Source organism: Crocodylus porosus, unplaced genomic scaffold (assembly GCF_001723895.1).
Source record: "Crocodylus porosus isolate Cpor-Errol unplaced genomic scaffold, CroPor_comp1, whole genome shotgun sequence".
Classification (NCBI taxonomy): Eukaryota; Metazoa; Chordata; order Crocodylia; family Crocodylidae; genus Crocodylus; species Crocodylus porosus.
The window spans coordinates 7,365,995-7,382,229 of NW_017728920.1; the positions used below are offsets into that span (position 1 = coordinate 7,365,995).

The window sequence follows — 16,235 nt, forward strand, 5'->3', positions numbered from 1 at the left end:
ATCAATGATGACTCCAAGATCCTTTTCTGCCTCTGCACTGACAAGAAGGGAGTTCCCCAGCCTATAGGTATGCTGCTGGTTCTTCCTCCCCAGGTGCAGCACCCTGCACTTGGCAGTGTTGAAACCCATCCTGTTCTCATCTACCCACCCCTGTAACCTGTCTAGGTCCAATTACAACCTATTCCTCCCTTCTAGAATGCCCACTTCTCCCCACATTTTTGTGTCACCTGCGAATTTGAACAGGGTGCTTTTTACCCCCTTGTCCAAGTCGCTGATGAACATGTTGAACAGTGCGGGCCTGAGGACCGAACCCTGGGAGATCCCACTGCCCACGTCTCTCCAGGTCAAAAATGACGTGTCCACAACCACTCTCTGGGTGCGGCCCTGCAGCCAACTAGTGACCCATCCGACCGTGTAAGTGTCAGTGCCACAGTCCCTTAGTTTTTTAATGAGAATGGGGTGAAAGACAGTGTTGAAGGCGTTCCTTAAGTCCAGAAAGACTATGTCCACTGCTACCCCTGCATCTAAGAACAACAGGGAAGACATCAAGATCTTCCCCTCAGGCAAACTTCAGCAAACTCAGTTGTAAGCAGCCTCCAAGTATTAATTCATGCTGGTAAACAACTTGGGGTAGAGTCAGTAGCATCTAACACTATTTCCAGGACTGCACAAATGTTAAAGGCCCTAAAATTCCCCATGAATTTCAGGTGGACTGTCCAGTCCTCAGCCAGTTCAATTATTCCCAGTTTTTTAGCTGGTGAACAATTTCATCTTACTGTCATGTGGGGAGCACTGATTAACATCTTAGTACTATCTCCAGAGAGGTTTTGGTCCCAGATCTATGCAGTGGGGATTATACGTTACAGTTGACTGACTCACAGGGGGTGTGTACAGAGGAGTTTATATCACTGTTTTATCAATATTGCAAAAACACATCTCTTGTAACAACAGCTTAACCCCCTTGGCTGCTACTGCCTGGGTCTACTGGTTCCCCAGCACCAGTCATAACAGGATGTTTATTCCATTCAGTAAGCTCTTTTCTCCACCTCTTTTTTTTAGGTGAGGGTAGAACTAGACTGAGTGGCTGTCTGTAATCCAACTAGATAAATTGGCAACAGCAGTGCAGACTTTCCCCTACCCTGCTGTGCCACAAACTGGATTTGGGAGATGTCTCTTCTAAAAATGAGAGTTTACAGGCCTGTTTATTCCTTGGCTTTTTTCCTGAGAGTCACAGAGGGGGGTGGCACAGAAACAGCACCAGCTGTGAGACTATTTCTTTAAATCTTCAATCAAATCACAGACTTAAGCAACTTGAGGCCATGGCCAACTTCAGTGTTAATGTAGCTGGCAGCCATGGAGGTAACACAGAAAGGTACTCAGAGGTGCTTCAATTCTGTGGTAATGAGCAATCTCCTTGTGAGATAAAATAGACTCATTTATTAGACAGATTGGATAAAGCAGCACTCCTTCCCTTATATGCAGGGATTCAGAGAAGATGTCTGAGAATGACCGTTAATCTTCTCTGCTACTACAGCAGGTGGGAGGACTTCCTCCTGGTAACTACCATCCCCAGGTGGCTGTACCTGAGTTGTAATACCCCCTGTTCAGTGTTTTGGGCAACAACAGCAAAATGGCAAAGATGTAATAATGGACCTTTAAAGAAATGGTTACAGCTGTTCTTTTCACAAGCATGGGCAAGAGTGATGTGTAGCCTGGAGTCAACTGCACCACTTTCCCCTCATCCAGCTGAAGGCTTAGGAATTACCCAGCTGAAGTCAACAGAAATACACTGGGGTAAAACTGAGATCAGTCCCACCTGTAAAATGCTGCGGTACTCCCTCCTCCCTCCCACCTCCTCTTTCCTTACCTCTCCAAGCATGATGTGCAACTGGAATATCTGCCCTTCACCTTCCACCTGCCGGACGCAGATCTTGCAGGTGAGCTCTGTTGAAGACTGGCTGTACCTCTCTAGGGTGAAGGTACAGTGCAGGGCCCTTTGGCTGCCACTCCAGATATGATAAAAAGGAATCTCCTGCAGCAAGGTGGGGAATGAAGTATAATATAACCACAGGCCTCAGCAACTCTTCTCCTGAATAAAGCCCCATCATACACTCTCCCTTCCTTACCCATTTGTGTAAACTTAATTACTATTATTTCTTTGTATTTAAAATACCATTTTAAAAAAATGCCCACAGAGAAGCTCTAGAGTAAAAACTGATTTATGACAACCATAATAACAATCACCTGGCCAATTAAAAACCCTGTCAGATTTCCTTGTAAGCTATCTCTAGGCTTCCTAGCTTCTGCCTTGACTGGCAAGAGAAGAGGATAATTTTGTGCTGGCAGCTGGGAGGGTGGGACAGAGTGAGCTGGCAGACAGGGTCTCAGCTGCCATGTCGAAAGACACAGAGTCAAATGTGGTAAGTAAAAATAATCCTTTTTGTTCCTCTAGGAGACAGCTGTAGAAGGCAGAGGAATATAGCTCTCTTAGAAGTTACTTGTGTGTGTATGTGGGTGAGCCCTAGTGCCTGACTAGAGTGGATCATATACCAAATTACTAGATCAATGCTTTGAACATTAACTCTTTAATTCCCATCATAGACATGGTCCTAGATCAGGGGCACGCAAAATATGGCCCATGGGGCCAGACCTGGCCCACCAACTGATTGGATCCAGCCCATGGCGTGTGTCCACCAATTGGTTGGATTCGGTCTGCGGCTGCCCCCAGAGTGCTCTGCATGGGCTGATCCCTGCCTGAGGCAGCCAGTGCCATGCTTCTTCCTGTGCCTGCTGGCCCCAGTCCTGGCCAGTACACACAGCTTATTGGTGGGGCTGATCCCAGTGTGGCTGCAGCTGCCTGGGTACTGCTCAGCTACCCTTGCCTCCAGTAGCAGCTCCTCCTCCTCCTCCTGCCCCTACTGCACTGCTCCAAGTGGAGAGGACACTTCAGTTGGGTGGCTCCTACCCCAGTGCATGGGGCTCCAGCTCCATCTCCCAGCTGCCTTCCACTTAGTCTCCCTCCCAGCATGATAAGCAGCCATCTGTGGGTGGCTAAGTGGGTGGAAGACAGCCAGGAGCTGCAGCCAGAGCCCTACAGGCTGGAGCAGGAGCCACCTCACTGAAGCTTCCTCCCTGCCCAGAGTGGTGCAGCAGGGACAGGAGGAGGAGCTGCTGGGGCTGAGGGGTTTGAGGAGCACACAGGTGGCTGCAGGTGCACTGGGAGCAGCCCCACTGGTAAGCTGTGTATACTGGCTGGAGTCAGGCCAATAGGTGCAAGTGGGAGTATGATGTGGGCTGTCCCAGGTGGGGCACTGCCTGGGTGAGCTCTGCTCCACCTGGGCAAGCCCCACTGCCTCCTTCTTCCTCCCGTCACACTCAGCCAGCTCCTGGGACCTAGCACCCAGGCAGCCCCCTACACAATGTGCACATATACCCCAACGTGCCCCACCTTCCCACACATACTCTTCTCACATGACAAGTCATCAAAACTCCCTATGTGGTCCCCAGGCCCAAATAATTGCCCACCCTTGTCCTAGATCCAAAAGAAGCCACTTAAGAATAAATCTTTCCCACTGTTTTGCTGCTGACAATCAAGCACTGATATGCTCAGATAGTCCATAAATATAGTGTCATGCAGTTATTATTGATTCCTTGTATATGAATGTGCAAGTTGGCATGGACCCTTACAAGTGTGTGTTTTCAGTGAGCACCAATGAATGGAGGTTCTTTTCTAGGAAAACAGAGATGAATAATTACCTATTTGTTATTTCCCTTTAGGGAGTGCTTTTGGCTCAGTGCTCACCCACACTGTTTTCCCCCAATGTCCTATAGTTCCAGCATGCCGCTCCTTGTGACAATTCTACATTCTCTTGGCCACTTACCTGGTATTTAGCCAGCAGTTTGCTCCTCCACAGTGAGTGGGGGATATCATGGATGGAGAGGCGGAGGTTGTGATAACTGTCCTTAAAGAGCAGTGGCTTGGGTTCCTCTAGCAGGTAACCACCCAGCGTCTTTTCCAGTTCTAGCACTTCCTATGTGAGAAAGGGAGGATGAGAGCCATGGTATTAAATATCATACCTAGTCAAATGGAGAATGTGAGGTTTTTATTATTTTTTGCCCTTTTGACAGCACTGTGTCCACACTGAGCCCTGCCCAAACCCCAACAATATCAAAAAAGCAACTACAAAACCTGCATCCAAGTGGTAAGTATGTTCTGAAGGCTTTGACATAATGAGTTGTGACTGGTGCCAAATGCAAACCAACCAGCTGGGGAAAAAATGACAAGAAGGATGACCTCAAAAATCTAGCCTCAGTAATCAGGAGAACACAAGAAAATTCTGATTCACAATGCAGGCATTTCTCTCAGAATGAAAATTCTGTCTGAAAAAGCAAGTGTACAGCATCCTGCAGTAGAGTGATACAGAACAGACTAGACAATGCTTACAGCCTTTAAAGTACTTCTAGAGGGCCTCCTTCTTGGTCATTAGGTTCCCTGTAAAGGGGTTATCATTTAAAAGCTACCCTGGTTCAACAGAATATGGCTTCTTAGGCTAAATCTCAGTGAACACAAATTAAAACAAATGCATTTTTACCAGTGAATTATGGTGCATCAACAGCCCACAGAATAAATTCCTACAGTTACCCAAAGAGCTACAACACAGGGAGCAGCAGCTCACACTTTTCTTCCAGAAGTCTGTGCCTGCATGCCTGACTCCAAGATCACCTCTAGAGGGGAGATGGGAATGCACTTCCCATGCCCGTTCTGTTCTTGGCTTTTCTGCTTGGAGTTTCAGCTACGAGAGGCTGTTTGATGATATGGATACCTGTTCCCTGGGAACTGGACTGAATCTACCAACTCGTTTCAAGGAGGCTGCCAGTCGCCAGATGGGAATACCTTTCCAGTTCCATTCTGATTTTGTTTGAGCAAGCTAGTGATGGGCATCTGCATATTCAGACACATTTTTCAGGGCATCGGAAGGTTTGCATTTCATTGTCAGTCAGACTACCTTATCACAGTGTCTCATCTTTCTCTGCCACAGTTTTGTACCACTACTGTGCTTTGGTGATGGCATGAATCAAACATAGGCACTTGGTGGTTCCTAGAACATCTTTTCCATACATCACCACTTTAAAATTTTATTACACAGAAAAATAATGTCCAGAAGCCAAGAGCAGAACTCTTTCTAGCACTGCTAGAAAGAAAGGTCCAGCAGAGCTAAATAGAAAGTGTCTCAAACGGCCAGGCTGATAAGGGATGTACAAGAACTACATTTTCATAGTACTGTGATCACAAACATCACAGATGGGCTCACAAGAAGGTCTAAAGTAACAGGACATTGTGTCAAAGCAGAGATAATAAGAGCTGCTTAACAGAGTGTAAGCATGACAGAAAGTGCCCAGGTAGGGAAGATCAGCACAAAAAGACATGAAAAATCTTCCAGCGGCAACAACAAGAAAACCCCTTGTGTAATCTCTACAGAAACAGGGCACAGCATGCAGGCTCTGAGCCACCCTCCCTTCCTCTCAACATTTCCTCCCAGGGACTATGGAAAATGCTTTGGCAGATCTCAGGGGAATGCAGTAAACGTGCTTATTATTTAATGTTGGTCATTTTTCATGGGGTTGCATCAGGTGTTTGATCCCTATAGACATTACCCAGCATCTTGCTGCCAGCAGGACCACATCAGGAAGCACTGGCAGAAGCAGCTTAAAATAATTTGTAGCCCAAACACTGAGACTGAGGCAGCTGGAACAGCAGTGTCCAAAGGCAGTGTACGCTTGCAGCAAGTTTGGGGTTAACCAGCTAGGATGAGCCCCATCTACAACTGGTGTAAATCAGCCTAAGTCCTTTGCAATGAATAGAACTGTGCTGATTTATACCAGCTGGTGACCTGGAGCAAACCTGGTGGCTGGGAACCACCTAAATACATATCAAGCTAAAGACTGCTCAAAAAAAGGTTCAAAAGACCTCAACATCATAGCAGATACACAACAAGTGCAGTAGAACCACCCCACAAAAAACCTCTGAGGAATATATGAGCTCCCACAAAATAGCATTGGGTTCATGAAAATGGATGTATGTTTGGAGCTCACTGGGACCTGCCAGGCTCTAAATTAGTTTGCTTTTCCCCTGTCATGAAGCAGAGTGCTTATACAGTTAATCAGTGTTTTTGTCTTGCAGTCTTTGAAGGAGAGAGAGATAGAGAGTAGCAAGAGATTCTCTGCTCAGACAAACATACTTCTTTAGCTTTCTGATTATTCATATTAGGGTCGTCAAACACTGTTCTCTGCTCTATGGTGAAATGATCATGAAATGCCCCAGGCACTAAAAGATGGCTGGAGACAGGAAGAAGTAAAGGTGGGGCCACTGACTTGTGACCTCAGATTCACAGGCAGCGTTACCTTCAGGGCATCTGGGGTATCCTCCAAGCAGTAGACTTTGATGCTATATTCTAGCGAGGTACAGATGGCAGGTGCAAAGATGGCTAGTTGGAGTCTCTTGATGGCTGATCTGGAGTATGACTCTCCCACAAAAACATAGGTGCCCAGATGGTCCAGTAAGATATGGCAAGACTTGGATTCAAGCTGGCAGTAACAAGGAGTGTTCAGAGTTTCTTCATCTAATGTCACAACTTCCTGAAAGGAGATGTTAAAAAGGAAGGCCCCTGATCAGCCATTTTCTAGCAAAGTAATTGGTTCCATGTATGCACATGGAAAAGCCCCTGCTCATCCTTCACTATGGCACCTGCTGTAGGGAGGCAGAAAGCTAATTCTAGACTAGCTATGGGTCTCCCTTGCAGACGTCAGTGCTCCTCCATCATTCCATTCCTACAAGGACCGCAGTTGGGAGCTTCCCACACAACCAGACCTTCTATTCTTTCTCCTACAGCAGAAGGTTCCTTACAGCAGCCCTCAGTCCTTCATGTCCTACGGCACCTCTTGGCAAGAGGCTGCAAACTCTGATGACATTCTGCTTTCACTTCATTATGAAATTGCATTGTTACCTCCCAGTTTCCTTGATGGGATTGTGTTTTCAGTTGAAAAATCCAGTCTGAAGAGCTGATATCCACGCAGTGAGGGATAGTTAAAATGACTGGGCGGCACAATAGCAATCCAGTGGGTCCACAGGTCACCATAGGACTCAGTACTGTCTGTGTGCCTTCAGAAGGTAAACTACAGAGAGCAAATAAACACAGAAAACAATTAGTCTGTTCCAATCAAGGCACGTACCTGAAGGAAGGAATGTTTGTACAATGGGGACATGGACGGTTTTCAGTTCATGGCAGGATCTAAACTTGATGGGCCTGGTTCTTCATTATGAAGTCAATGGAGGTACAACAGAACAAGGATAGCGTTTTACACAAGAAGATCCACTAAACCATGGCTAAAGGCACTGGGTTCCTGTATAGTTTTTGGTAAACAAATACTGGTGATTGGAATTACTGTATTTATTGACTGTAGTTCCATAGACATACGGAAACACTATAAAAGAGCTAAGTGGAGAAATGTTTGGCTGAGGATGGACCTGCTGAACAGCAAACAGACAAGTGGTCAAGAAATTCCATGTCTGCAGTGCAGCCATTATTTCTAGACTCTACACTGGCCTCACAAGAGGCCCAGGGCCTGTGCAGTGATCCCCTGACAATGCATCACAAAACAAAGACAAGCAGAAGAAGGGCTCTTCCTGCTCCATATTATCAGGCCACAGAACAAGACTTGTTTTACTCTTGTCTCTTCCCTACATTACTGACATCAGTCTCCCACACTTTGGAGTGCAGAAGGCAAAAAAATCCTTCCTATTAACTACTGAGCCCAGAGGAGAAGAATTGATGATATACAAAGCAAAGAAGAGAACATAGCCCCTGACTGAAAGAACTTACAATCAAATATATAAACCAGTTCAATTAAGACATGTGGCAACAAATAATATTTACCATGAAGCAATGCCTTTTGTCCCTTTCTTTATTTAATTTTCTTTCTTTTTTTACTTTTAATCATGAATAAAGAAATGCTTATCTGGAAAGTCAGTAGAAGAAATGCTGACTTAATGAAGAAAAAGTAGATGCTTGTTTTAAAAAGAAAGAAGGGGTGCTCCAGCAGAAGAAGCCATGAAGATGAGGATGAAGATACAAAGAGTGTGTTTATAATAAACGCCTGGTTGAATAAAGGAACAAGGGAAAGAGTAGCAGGAAATGCAAACTGAGACGCAGGCAGGTGCAGAGGGAATTGAAAGTATTGCTGTCTCCTTCAAATGATAATTAAAACACTACCAACTAGAGCTTGCTCTATGGTGCATTCCACTTACAGAGTGTTTTCTGCCTTGTTGATGATCAGGTACATTTCATAGAACTTCCCCTGAGGAATCGCTCCATGAGGCACCAGCAGGCTCACTCCTAAGGGATGGGAAGCAGAATTCTTTACAGTAAGGAAGTGATGATGAATGAACCCTCCACCCCTCCTGCTGCCAATGAAGTTACTCTCTTCATGGGTTACTTTCCCACATGAGGGATGATCTACAAACTCAATTAGGAGATTCATCTGCATGATGACAACATTGCTTTAGAACTTGCAGTCTCCTGCCATGCCAGTCCAAAGCTTCCTGGGATCTGGGATTGCCTTGGCTGGTGTGACACCTCAGATATTATTTTGAACCATCTGTACCAGGACTGGGGGGCCTATTAGAACCAGAAGCAGAGTCAGGCCTTTGACTCTAAAGCTGATGAGAGCAGAGAAACCACCAACCATTGGATTCTTGTTCAGCTAGTGGTTTAAAAGCAACTAGACTTACACTTATGGGAGAGCCTAATGATTTTGGACCAGCCAAAGATAGAAATGCCTCCAGATAATATGCAGTCAGGAAGCCTGACTTTTATCATAGAAACAACTTGCAAGGAAACTATTTTTCTACATTGCTCCCAACAAGACACAATTGAAGTAACAAAAAAAATCATAAAATGGTGGCTACCACACTCTGGTTATCAAGGGAAGGAGAGATTGGGTTCAGAGAAACATCTTTCATTCCTAGTCCAGCCAAATGGTCTCAACACCCATCTGTGAGTAACCTACATCAGACTAGATCATCTCAATCTAGTGCTTACCTGTATCTGGGATTGTAAGCCTTCCTCCCAGGTAACCAAATGTTCCACTAGCACTGTTCCCATGCTCACGAAGCTGGGTGAGGAGATGTTGAGAGCCCATGGTCTTGTTCCTTATGTTCATGAAGTGATTGTCCTTGGCAGTCTCCCCTGAGTAGGTGCCTATAGGCACTGCCCCAAGCAGGTCTGCCCCTTCATGCAGCCCAGGGGAGGATGACACTGTGGAGGAGTTATACACTTTGATCTTAAGATTGGGGAGTGGGTCAAGGAGTGGGGAGTTGGTCATTGGGATCTTGTCAGACGAGTCCTGTAGAGCATACATTGGGCCCCGGTATATACCAGCACTGGCAGTTAGGTCAGGCTGCATTGAAGGGTGCAACAGCTGAGGTGTATCTACAAGACAGACAAAAAAAAGTATTAGAACAAAGCATGTTTAAACATAGCTCAGTTTAATCAAAAGAGAGTTGTGTGAAATATGGTGTAATGATGGGCAGAAGATATATAAGGTATTTCCCTAGGTAAAGATTACTGTGAAACAAGAGGCTGGAGCATGGAATCTGAACGCATCTGTCTTCCTTTTATCCCTTATTTGAAACGAAACTGCCTGCACTGAGAAACAGGCTCAACCCCCTTAAGACTAGGCAAAAAACTACATCATTCTGCATGTCCAGACAACAAGAATCTAAAAGCAACAAGAATCTAAAACAACTTGACTCCCCCGTAGTTCGCTAAGGACTCTACAATTCGTTCTGTACCAGACTGCTGAAACACACCGCATTCTCTCTACTTTCTATCATTTGTCTTTCCTTACTATTTGTATGTCTGTATGTACAGGCATATGCCAATGTCAGGCACAAAACAAATGCATGTTTATATCACATAGCTTGATTTACTTCTATAATTCACAAAACTGGTTTAAAACCTCTGGGCAGTTGTGCAGGGAAAGGTATTTGTTTTTCATGGAGGATTTTGATATTTGTAATCTGATTTTGTTCTGATTCAGAATGAAAACCAAAGATTTCCCTTATGAAAGGAAAATCCAGGGTGCCTAACTCAGTGTCTGAAATGGCAGCCTACCACATTGGAAACCTGAGTGTCCTTCTCAGAAGGAGTCCTAAAGCATGGAGGTCTGCAGCTCCAGAGAACCTGGAGACCTGAACTCCTCAGCAGCACATCTGGTGGGCCGTCAAGGAGTTTGGCTGGTGAGCTTGCAAGAAACCATACATGTTTTGAAAGCTGCCTTGTAGGGAGGTTTCCCTGGAGTCCTGCCCAATTTCCAGAGGAATGTCATTGAAATCAAACTCATGCTCACCAAGGAATCTTTCCATTTTCATGAACCAGCAAATTGTAACTGAAAAATTTCATTGTGGTTTTTTTTTGGATTAAAACTACTTGTGCTCTCACTTAGTTGTATGATTTGTCATTTGTCCTGCCCTGACTTGACGTATTCTCTGTCTCCCATGGAAGCTGGTGGGAAACACTCAAATGGAATCTGATCTGGTCAGGTCAGTGTGCAAGGCAGACAGATTTCTCTCTCCCCCATGGAAACTACTGTATGGATAAGGAGTGGAATGAAAGTAGAAAATGTCTCTGAAGGCTCAAACCTGAGGGGATCAATGCCCCATTTTTCATACAAATTCTTATTTTATGTTCATCTGAAACAAGTTCTGGACCAATTTAATGCTCACAAAGCATGCCAGACTTGTACATGAGAAGAGCAGAGGCAGCTGAAACACAAGTTTTCTTGTGCTGTCTTGTCAGTGTGCTCAATCCTGAACTTGAGGATTACCTCCAGGGATTTGAGAGTAATTTGGTCTCCGGGCCCCTGCAAAGACTTCTAGTGGAGTTGCCAATTAATTCTGGTTTAGGAGGTGACTTTGGTGAGGTAAGGAACTGGCTCTCCCACATTCCAATTTAATGTTTCTTATTTTATGAAAAAAAACACTCAAAACAAATGTCTGTAGATAAAGGAAGCCTATTCTTTCCCTGAATATGAGCCACAATGTACTCTGATTTCATCTTTTTCTGGGAGATCCAAGATACCAATGGATTTGCTATGAAGAGGCAAGGTATCTGTTTCCTTCTTACCATGACGAGAAGTCTTAAAGTTGACTGGGTGAAAGCCCCCTGTTAGGGCAGCTGAGGAGTCTGTGATGTCAGTGTCAAAATCCCGGCAATTCCGTCGATACACAACCACCCCAACCGCCATCAGGATAACGATAAGAACAAAGACAGCCACAACTAGGCCGGCATATAGGGCCACGTCCCCTGTGGCCTCCAACACTGGGAAGAGGAGAGAGAGGAGTGAGAAAGGGAGTCCTGGTTTTGCATTAACCTAAAGCCCAAACAGTATTATCCACATAAGGGTTACTGGAAAACCAACTTGCACAAAAGAAACCACTTGTTCTAGGGTTTTCCCAGGATGTTAGGAAATGCTGAGGGTGGGGAGAAGGTGGCAAGGGTTCAAAAGATGAGTTTGAAAAATAAGAGGAACATGAAAATGCCTTACATTGTTTATTTTGTTAGGTTTTCATGGGAAAGAAAAAAGGAACAGAGTTAGGAAGACAGTGGTGGACCCTCTCATCTTCTGGACTCTGAGAGAAACTTCATTGTTTTACAAGGCCATCATTCAACAGCGTTAAGTTTAAGCATTAAAACACCAAGATTATGCAATTTAGGTCTCTCTATAGTTGCTCACATGGACAGCTCTTGCTTTCTAACAAAAATTATGCTGGAGGGGCATATAGATATTCTATAGGCATATAACATGAAGATCAACAATCAATATGTATGTTAACATTCATGTTACCATGTGTGCATGTGTGCACACACACATATAAACACATCCTATGACACTTGATCTTTGGACTAGCCTAGTCTCTGGTATAAGGGAGCAGAAGGAAAACAATCTGCCTGTACATGGAAGAGCTTACTGCTTGGAGAAGACGCCATAAAATGATAATAGTGTCTTCCATATATCAGCTCAGCCTTAGCAGATACTTCATTTAATCTGAAATCAATAGGTATGCCAGATGAGGAAACGAAGGCACCAGGAGATCTCTCCAATGGCTCACACTGGTCCACACTACTCCCCAAAGCGAGGGATCCTGCAGCATTCTTGTTTTGTCCCCAATACAGTTTAGTGTCAAAGATAAGACCTGCACCCACCATTCACTGCAGTTGAGTGCTTCAGATCAGGTCATGTTAGAGAATCAGATGCTGTGGTCTCTGAGGCACAGAGACATCTTAACCATACACATGGTCTCTACTTTACCCTGCTCCCTTTTCTTTCATTTTTTCCCGGTTTCCAAGTTCTCTTCGTTTTTGTGGTTTCTTATTTCCATAGGCCCTATACACCAAGCCTGTGGATCAAGGCCAGTTTTTTTGCAATTCTTTCAATTTCTGGAGCCTATTTATCATGGTGTGTACACCTGCATTCAGTGTGGCCGCTTGAGAATTTCTATCTCACAGGGAGAATTGCGGAAACGTTCTGATTTGATGGCAGGGAAATATTTGGGAACTCACATACACAAAAGCCTGAAAAAACCCAAGCTCTGCAAGTCTACCCTCTGTAAGAGTGGGAGGATTCCACAAGGACTCCCAAGGGAAACAGGACAACACCCAGCTCCACGTCTCACCCTGGTACTACCATCAAAATGATTTGCCCCTATTTTCAAGCAGGAAAACATTTAAGGAAGTTATGCAGTCAAGCAGTCCAATGCAACAGTGCAGCCTAAAATTGTTCTGATTTATGAGAAGAATACAGTGCCCTTCTTGTGTTAAATTCACTTCATCATCAAAAAATGCACTTTAAAATACATACCCCTTACAACCAGAATTCACATAGGATCATCAGTGCTCTACAAGGAGCCCACATTCTTAAACCCTACACTGCTGACATGACTGGATGTACTGCCATGTACATCCAGTAAACCACATTAACTACACTGCTTCTGCTTCACTGAAACCATGCAAGAGGAAAATATCATTTGTTGAATAGAAAAGGACAAATCTGGCAAGCCAAGGAGCATTATCTCTGAAGCTGCTATGTGTGTTTCAGAAACAATGGCTTTATTTTAGGGGAAAAACAACATCTAGGTCTTTGTTCTGGGGCAAAAGGAGGGAAAAAAAATTCAGCCCCCTTCTCCTGCTCCTCAACGTATAAAAGATATGAAAACAAATGGGCTTGTTTATGCTAAAACACTTTCAATGGAGTCACTTTGTATTTATTGGGTTGCACCTGGGAACAGAGCTTAGTGCACAGACACTGCAAAGGAACTGATGGAATACAAGTCAAATCTGTGAGCCCTTGAATTTGACAGCATAACCATCTTTTTAACATCTTCTAAACCTTACTGGCATAGATCAACTGTTCTCTCCCTCCTTCACTCACTGGAGCAAGTGCTGGGACCCACCCTTGGAGATGGAACTGTCTAGTTCTGGGGCTTAGTACTGCCATGGATGAAACAGAAGGGAAAAAAACAGTAACAAATTAAAATGCATCACAGTGAAATAAAATGGCCATGAAATGGAGACTTACAGTGACTTTTGGGTTCGCTTAGAACTCTTTTATCTGTTAGGAAAAACAAAGTTAAAAAGAAATGGTAAAAATGCTGAGGGTGATGATGACAAATGATACAAACAGCAAATGAAGGCAAAGGGCACAATGAGATGCAAAGGCCATGAAATACTTTGGAAAGAAGTCAGAGCCTTGGGCTCCTTGAAACTCCACTAAGCCGTGCAGAAGCCTTGGTCATTCAATAGCTTTAGGAAAGCAGGTGTGTAACTAATCCCCCAACCCTGCCAGCCTTTAAGGATTATGGGCCTTTTGTGCCCAGAGTTCCTTCATGTCCTATGGGTTCTGAGACAGAAAGGGTTAAGGGTTTAGTGCTCAGTGATCACAGGGTGCCCAGTTCTTGGGGCCATCCCTTCACTTTTAGAGAATGCAAGGGGGCTCTATTGGCTTAGCTCAGTTCCAAGTCTCACTCATTTGCAGAGACTTTATAATGAGATAATCTCACCACAGAAAGCCATTCATCCTGCCATAAGCAGTGCATCCTATGGTTTGGCTGTCCTTTTAGTTGACATTCCCTTGCAATGGATGAAGAGGCGAGAGCCTTTCCTTTCTCCCCATTTCACTAGTTGCTCAGTCTCTGCACAGGAATGCCTCCTCTTTTCTCAAGTTTTCCCATCTGATTTAATCTTATCTTTCCTATCCCCATTTTCTCTCTCACTTCTCTATTTTAATCTGCCTGTTGGTTGCCTCCGGTATCTCCTCACCTTTCCTTTCTCCCATTCAGCCAACAGCTCTGTACTCCTGGAAGAAGGCCACAGCCTCAGTGGCTGGATGCATGGGCATTTCTAGGGTTACAGAGAATTGTCTGTGCACTGTGCAGAGTAGAGAAGCCTGGATGTTAAGCTGCTGCTTGAGCCTGTACATGTACACACAAGCTTGTCTCATGTAATCTGCATTAGGAGCCACCAAAGGAGCCGGGGGGAAAGGTTAGTACCATGCAAGACATTTGCAGCAGGGAGGATCTAGGTTCTGGGAGTATTTCCTACTACCCAGTGCTTTGTTTCTTTCCTCTTCCACACCAGACATGTGCCCATCCCTCATCCTGCAGGCTGGAAATCAGTACCTCAGACATAAGAATTTTAGTCCTTCATCTGTAAGGATTTCTGAAAACTTTGCTTTGTCTGGTTCGCTGGTGCTCAGCGCTAGCAGCATTATGTAATAAGAGTTTTTTCCCTCCCTTAACTTCACTTCGGCCAAAGCCTTAAGACAGGGCATGGGTCAGCACAATGGCTCACAGGACTGCATTGATGATCACAGTCAAGCTCGTCTGAGTCAGGTGGGAGGACTCCTACTCAGCTACAAGTATAGCAGATAACCGGGTTCCTATGTAAATCTACAAGAAATTTTTACTTCCTGCCTTTCATTTCATATTCAGAAGCCCCTTTGTATGGTCTCTCCTTGGCTCTTTGGTCCAGGCCATGAAAGCCCTGGGCAAGGACAGCTATCTGTAGTGGTCTTAGGAACAATAATCCTCCCCACTCCTATCCACGCCTTTTATATTTGTGCTGCAGGCCTATCTTGACCATGCTGTTATCTGCCTTCCTTTCTTTCCTGGCATCTCTTGACTTTTCAGTGTTAACAGCCTGCAGCAGGTTGACACAGAGCATTACCTCACTCTCCCTGCAAGCTAGACCTGACTTTTGCTTCCATGATGCCTTAATTTACCCAGCAATGAGCTTCTACCAGGCCAGAGGCTATTGGCTGATGAGATGAACTCCTTGGAAACCACATCTGTGAGCAGGGTCTCCCCCTCCCTTTGCTCAGTGCCAGCATGAACTGACCCGGTGAGTTTATTGAAGATGACAAGAATGCAGTCATACAGGGGGTATGATGCATTCTTAATTCATTCTTCAAGGAGGATTATAGTGCAGGGGGCATTCAGGGCCATGGCAAACATGTGGAATGTAAGTCGCTAGGGTAGACATCACCACTGAGCCAGCAGGGAGTAGCACTGGCATGATCCTGGGCAACAGAGGAGAAGACTTTTCAGACCTATCTCACATGGGTAACACCTCCGTGTAACACCTTACAATGTCTCCATTAACAATGCAGCTTGGACTGTTCTAGAGCTGCTGGTCTTGAGATTCCACTAAGGAATGGGATGTGTCCAAGCCACGGCCAAGGACTTCTAGTTTGACTCAGGACACATCATATTCCTTGCAAAGAGACCTGTACCAAGTTTGCTTTTCAGAATATTCAGCCAATATATATAGATCCCAAATGGGTAACAGTAAATGTCTAACCCTTTCTCAGCTCTATTTGAACCTGAGAGGAGAAAGTTAAGAGCAGAGCTATTTTGCAGGGCTCTGCCTCAGTCTGTGTGCTGGGACACAAACTACTCTATAACAATAGATTAAACTAAAAAAAAGTAAATCCTTTCACTACCAAGAGATTTAGGTCAAAAATAAAATAAATTTGCAAGATTCCCTTTCACAGAAGGGCACAAACATTGTATAGACCCAGAACCACCTGGGTATAGTTTCATAGCTTCTAGGGTCAGAAGGGACCTGAGCAGATCATCTAGTCCGACCCCCTGCCATGGCAGGAAAGAATACTGGGGTCAA

At 44.7% G+C, this 16,235-nt stretch overlaps 1 protein-coding gene across 1 annotated transcript in view; it reads right to left on the minus strand.

Annotated features, from left to right (window-relative positions):
* UNC5B (unc-5 netrin receptor B) overlaps positions 1–16,235 on the minus strand; it is a gene marked incomplete at its 5' end in the record, with an annotated part of 149,550 nt that overhangs the window by 3,434 nt on the left and 129,881 nt on the right. Inside the window, 8 exons of the mRNA XM_019538644.1 lie at positions 1,868–2,032; positions 3,882–4,031; positions 6,403–6,636; positions 7,005–7,173; positions 8,306–8,393; positions 9,099–9,488; positions 11,184–11,378; positions 13,636–13,668. Of these exons, the coding sequence (XP_019394189.1) occupies positions 1,868–2,032; positions 3,882–4,031; positions 6,403–6,636; positions 7,005–7,173; positions 8,306–8,393; positions 9,099–9,488; positions 11,184–11,378; positions 13,636–13,668 (1,424 nt within the window). The remainder of the gene's footprint in view (positions 1–1,867; positions 2,033–3,881; positions 4,032–6,402; positions 6,637–7,004; positions 7,174–8,305; positions 8,394–9,098; positions 9,489–11,183; positions 11,379–13,635; positions 13,669–16,235) is intronic.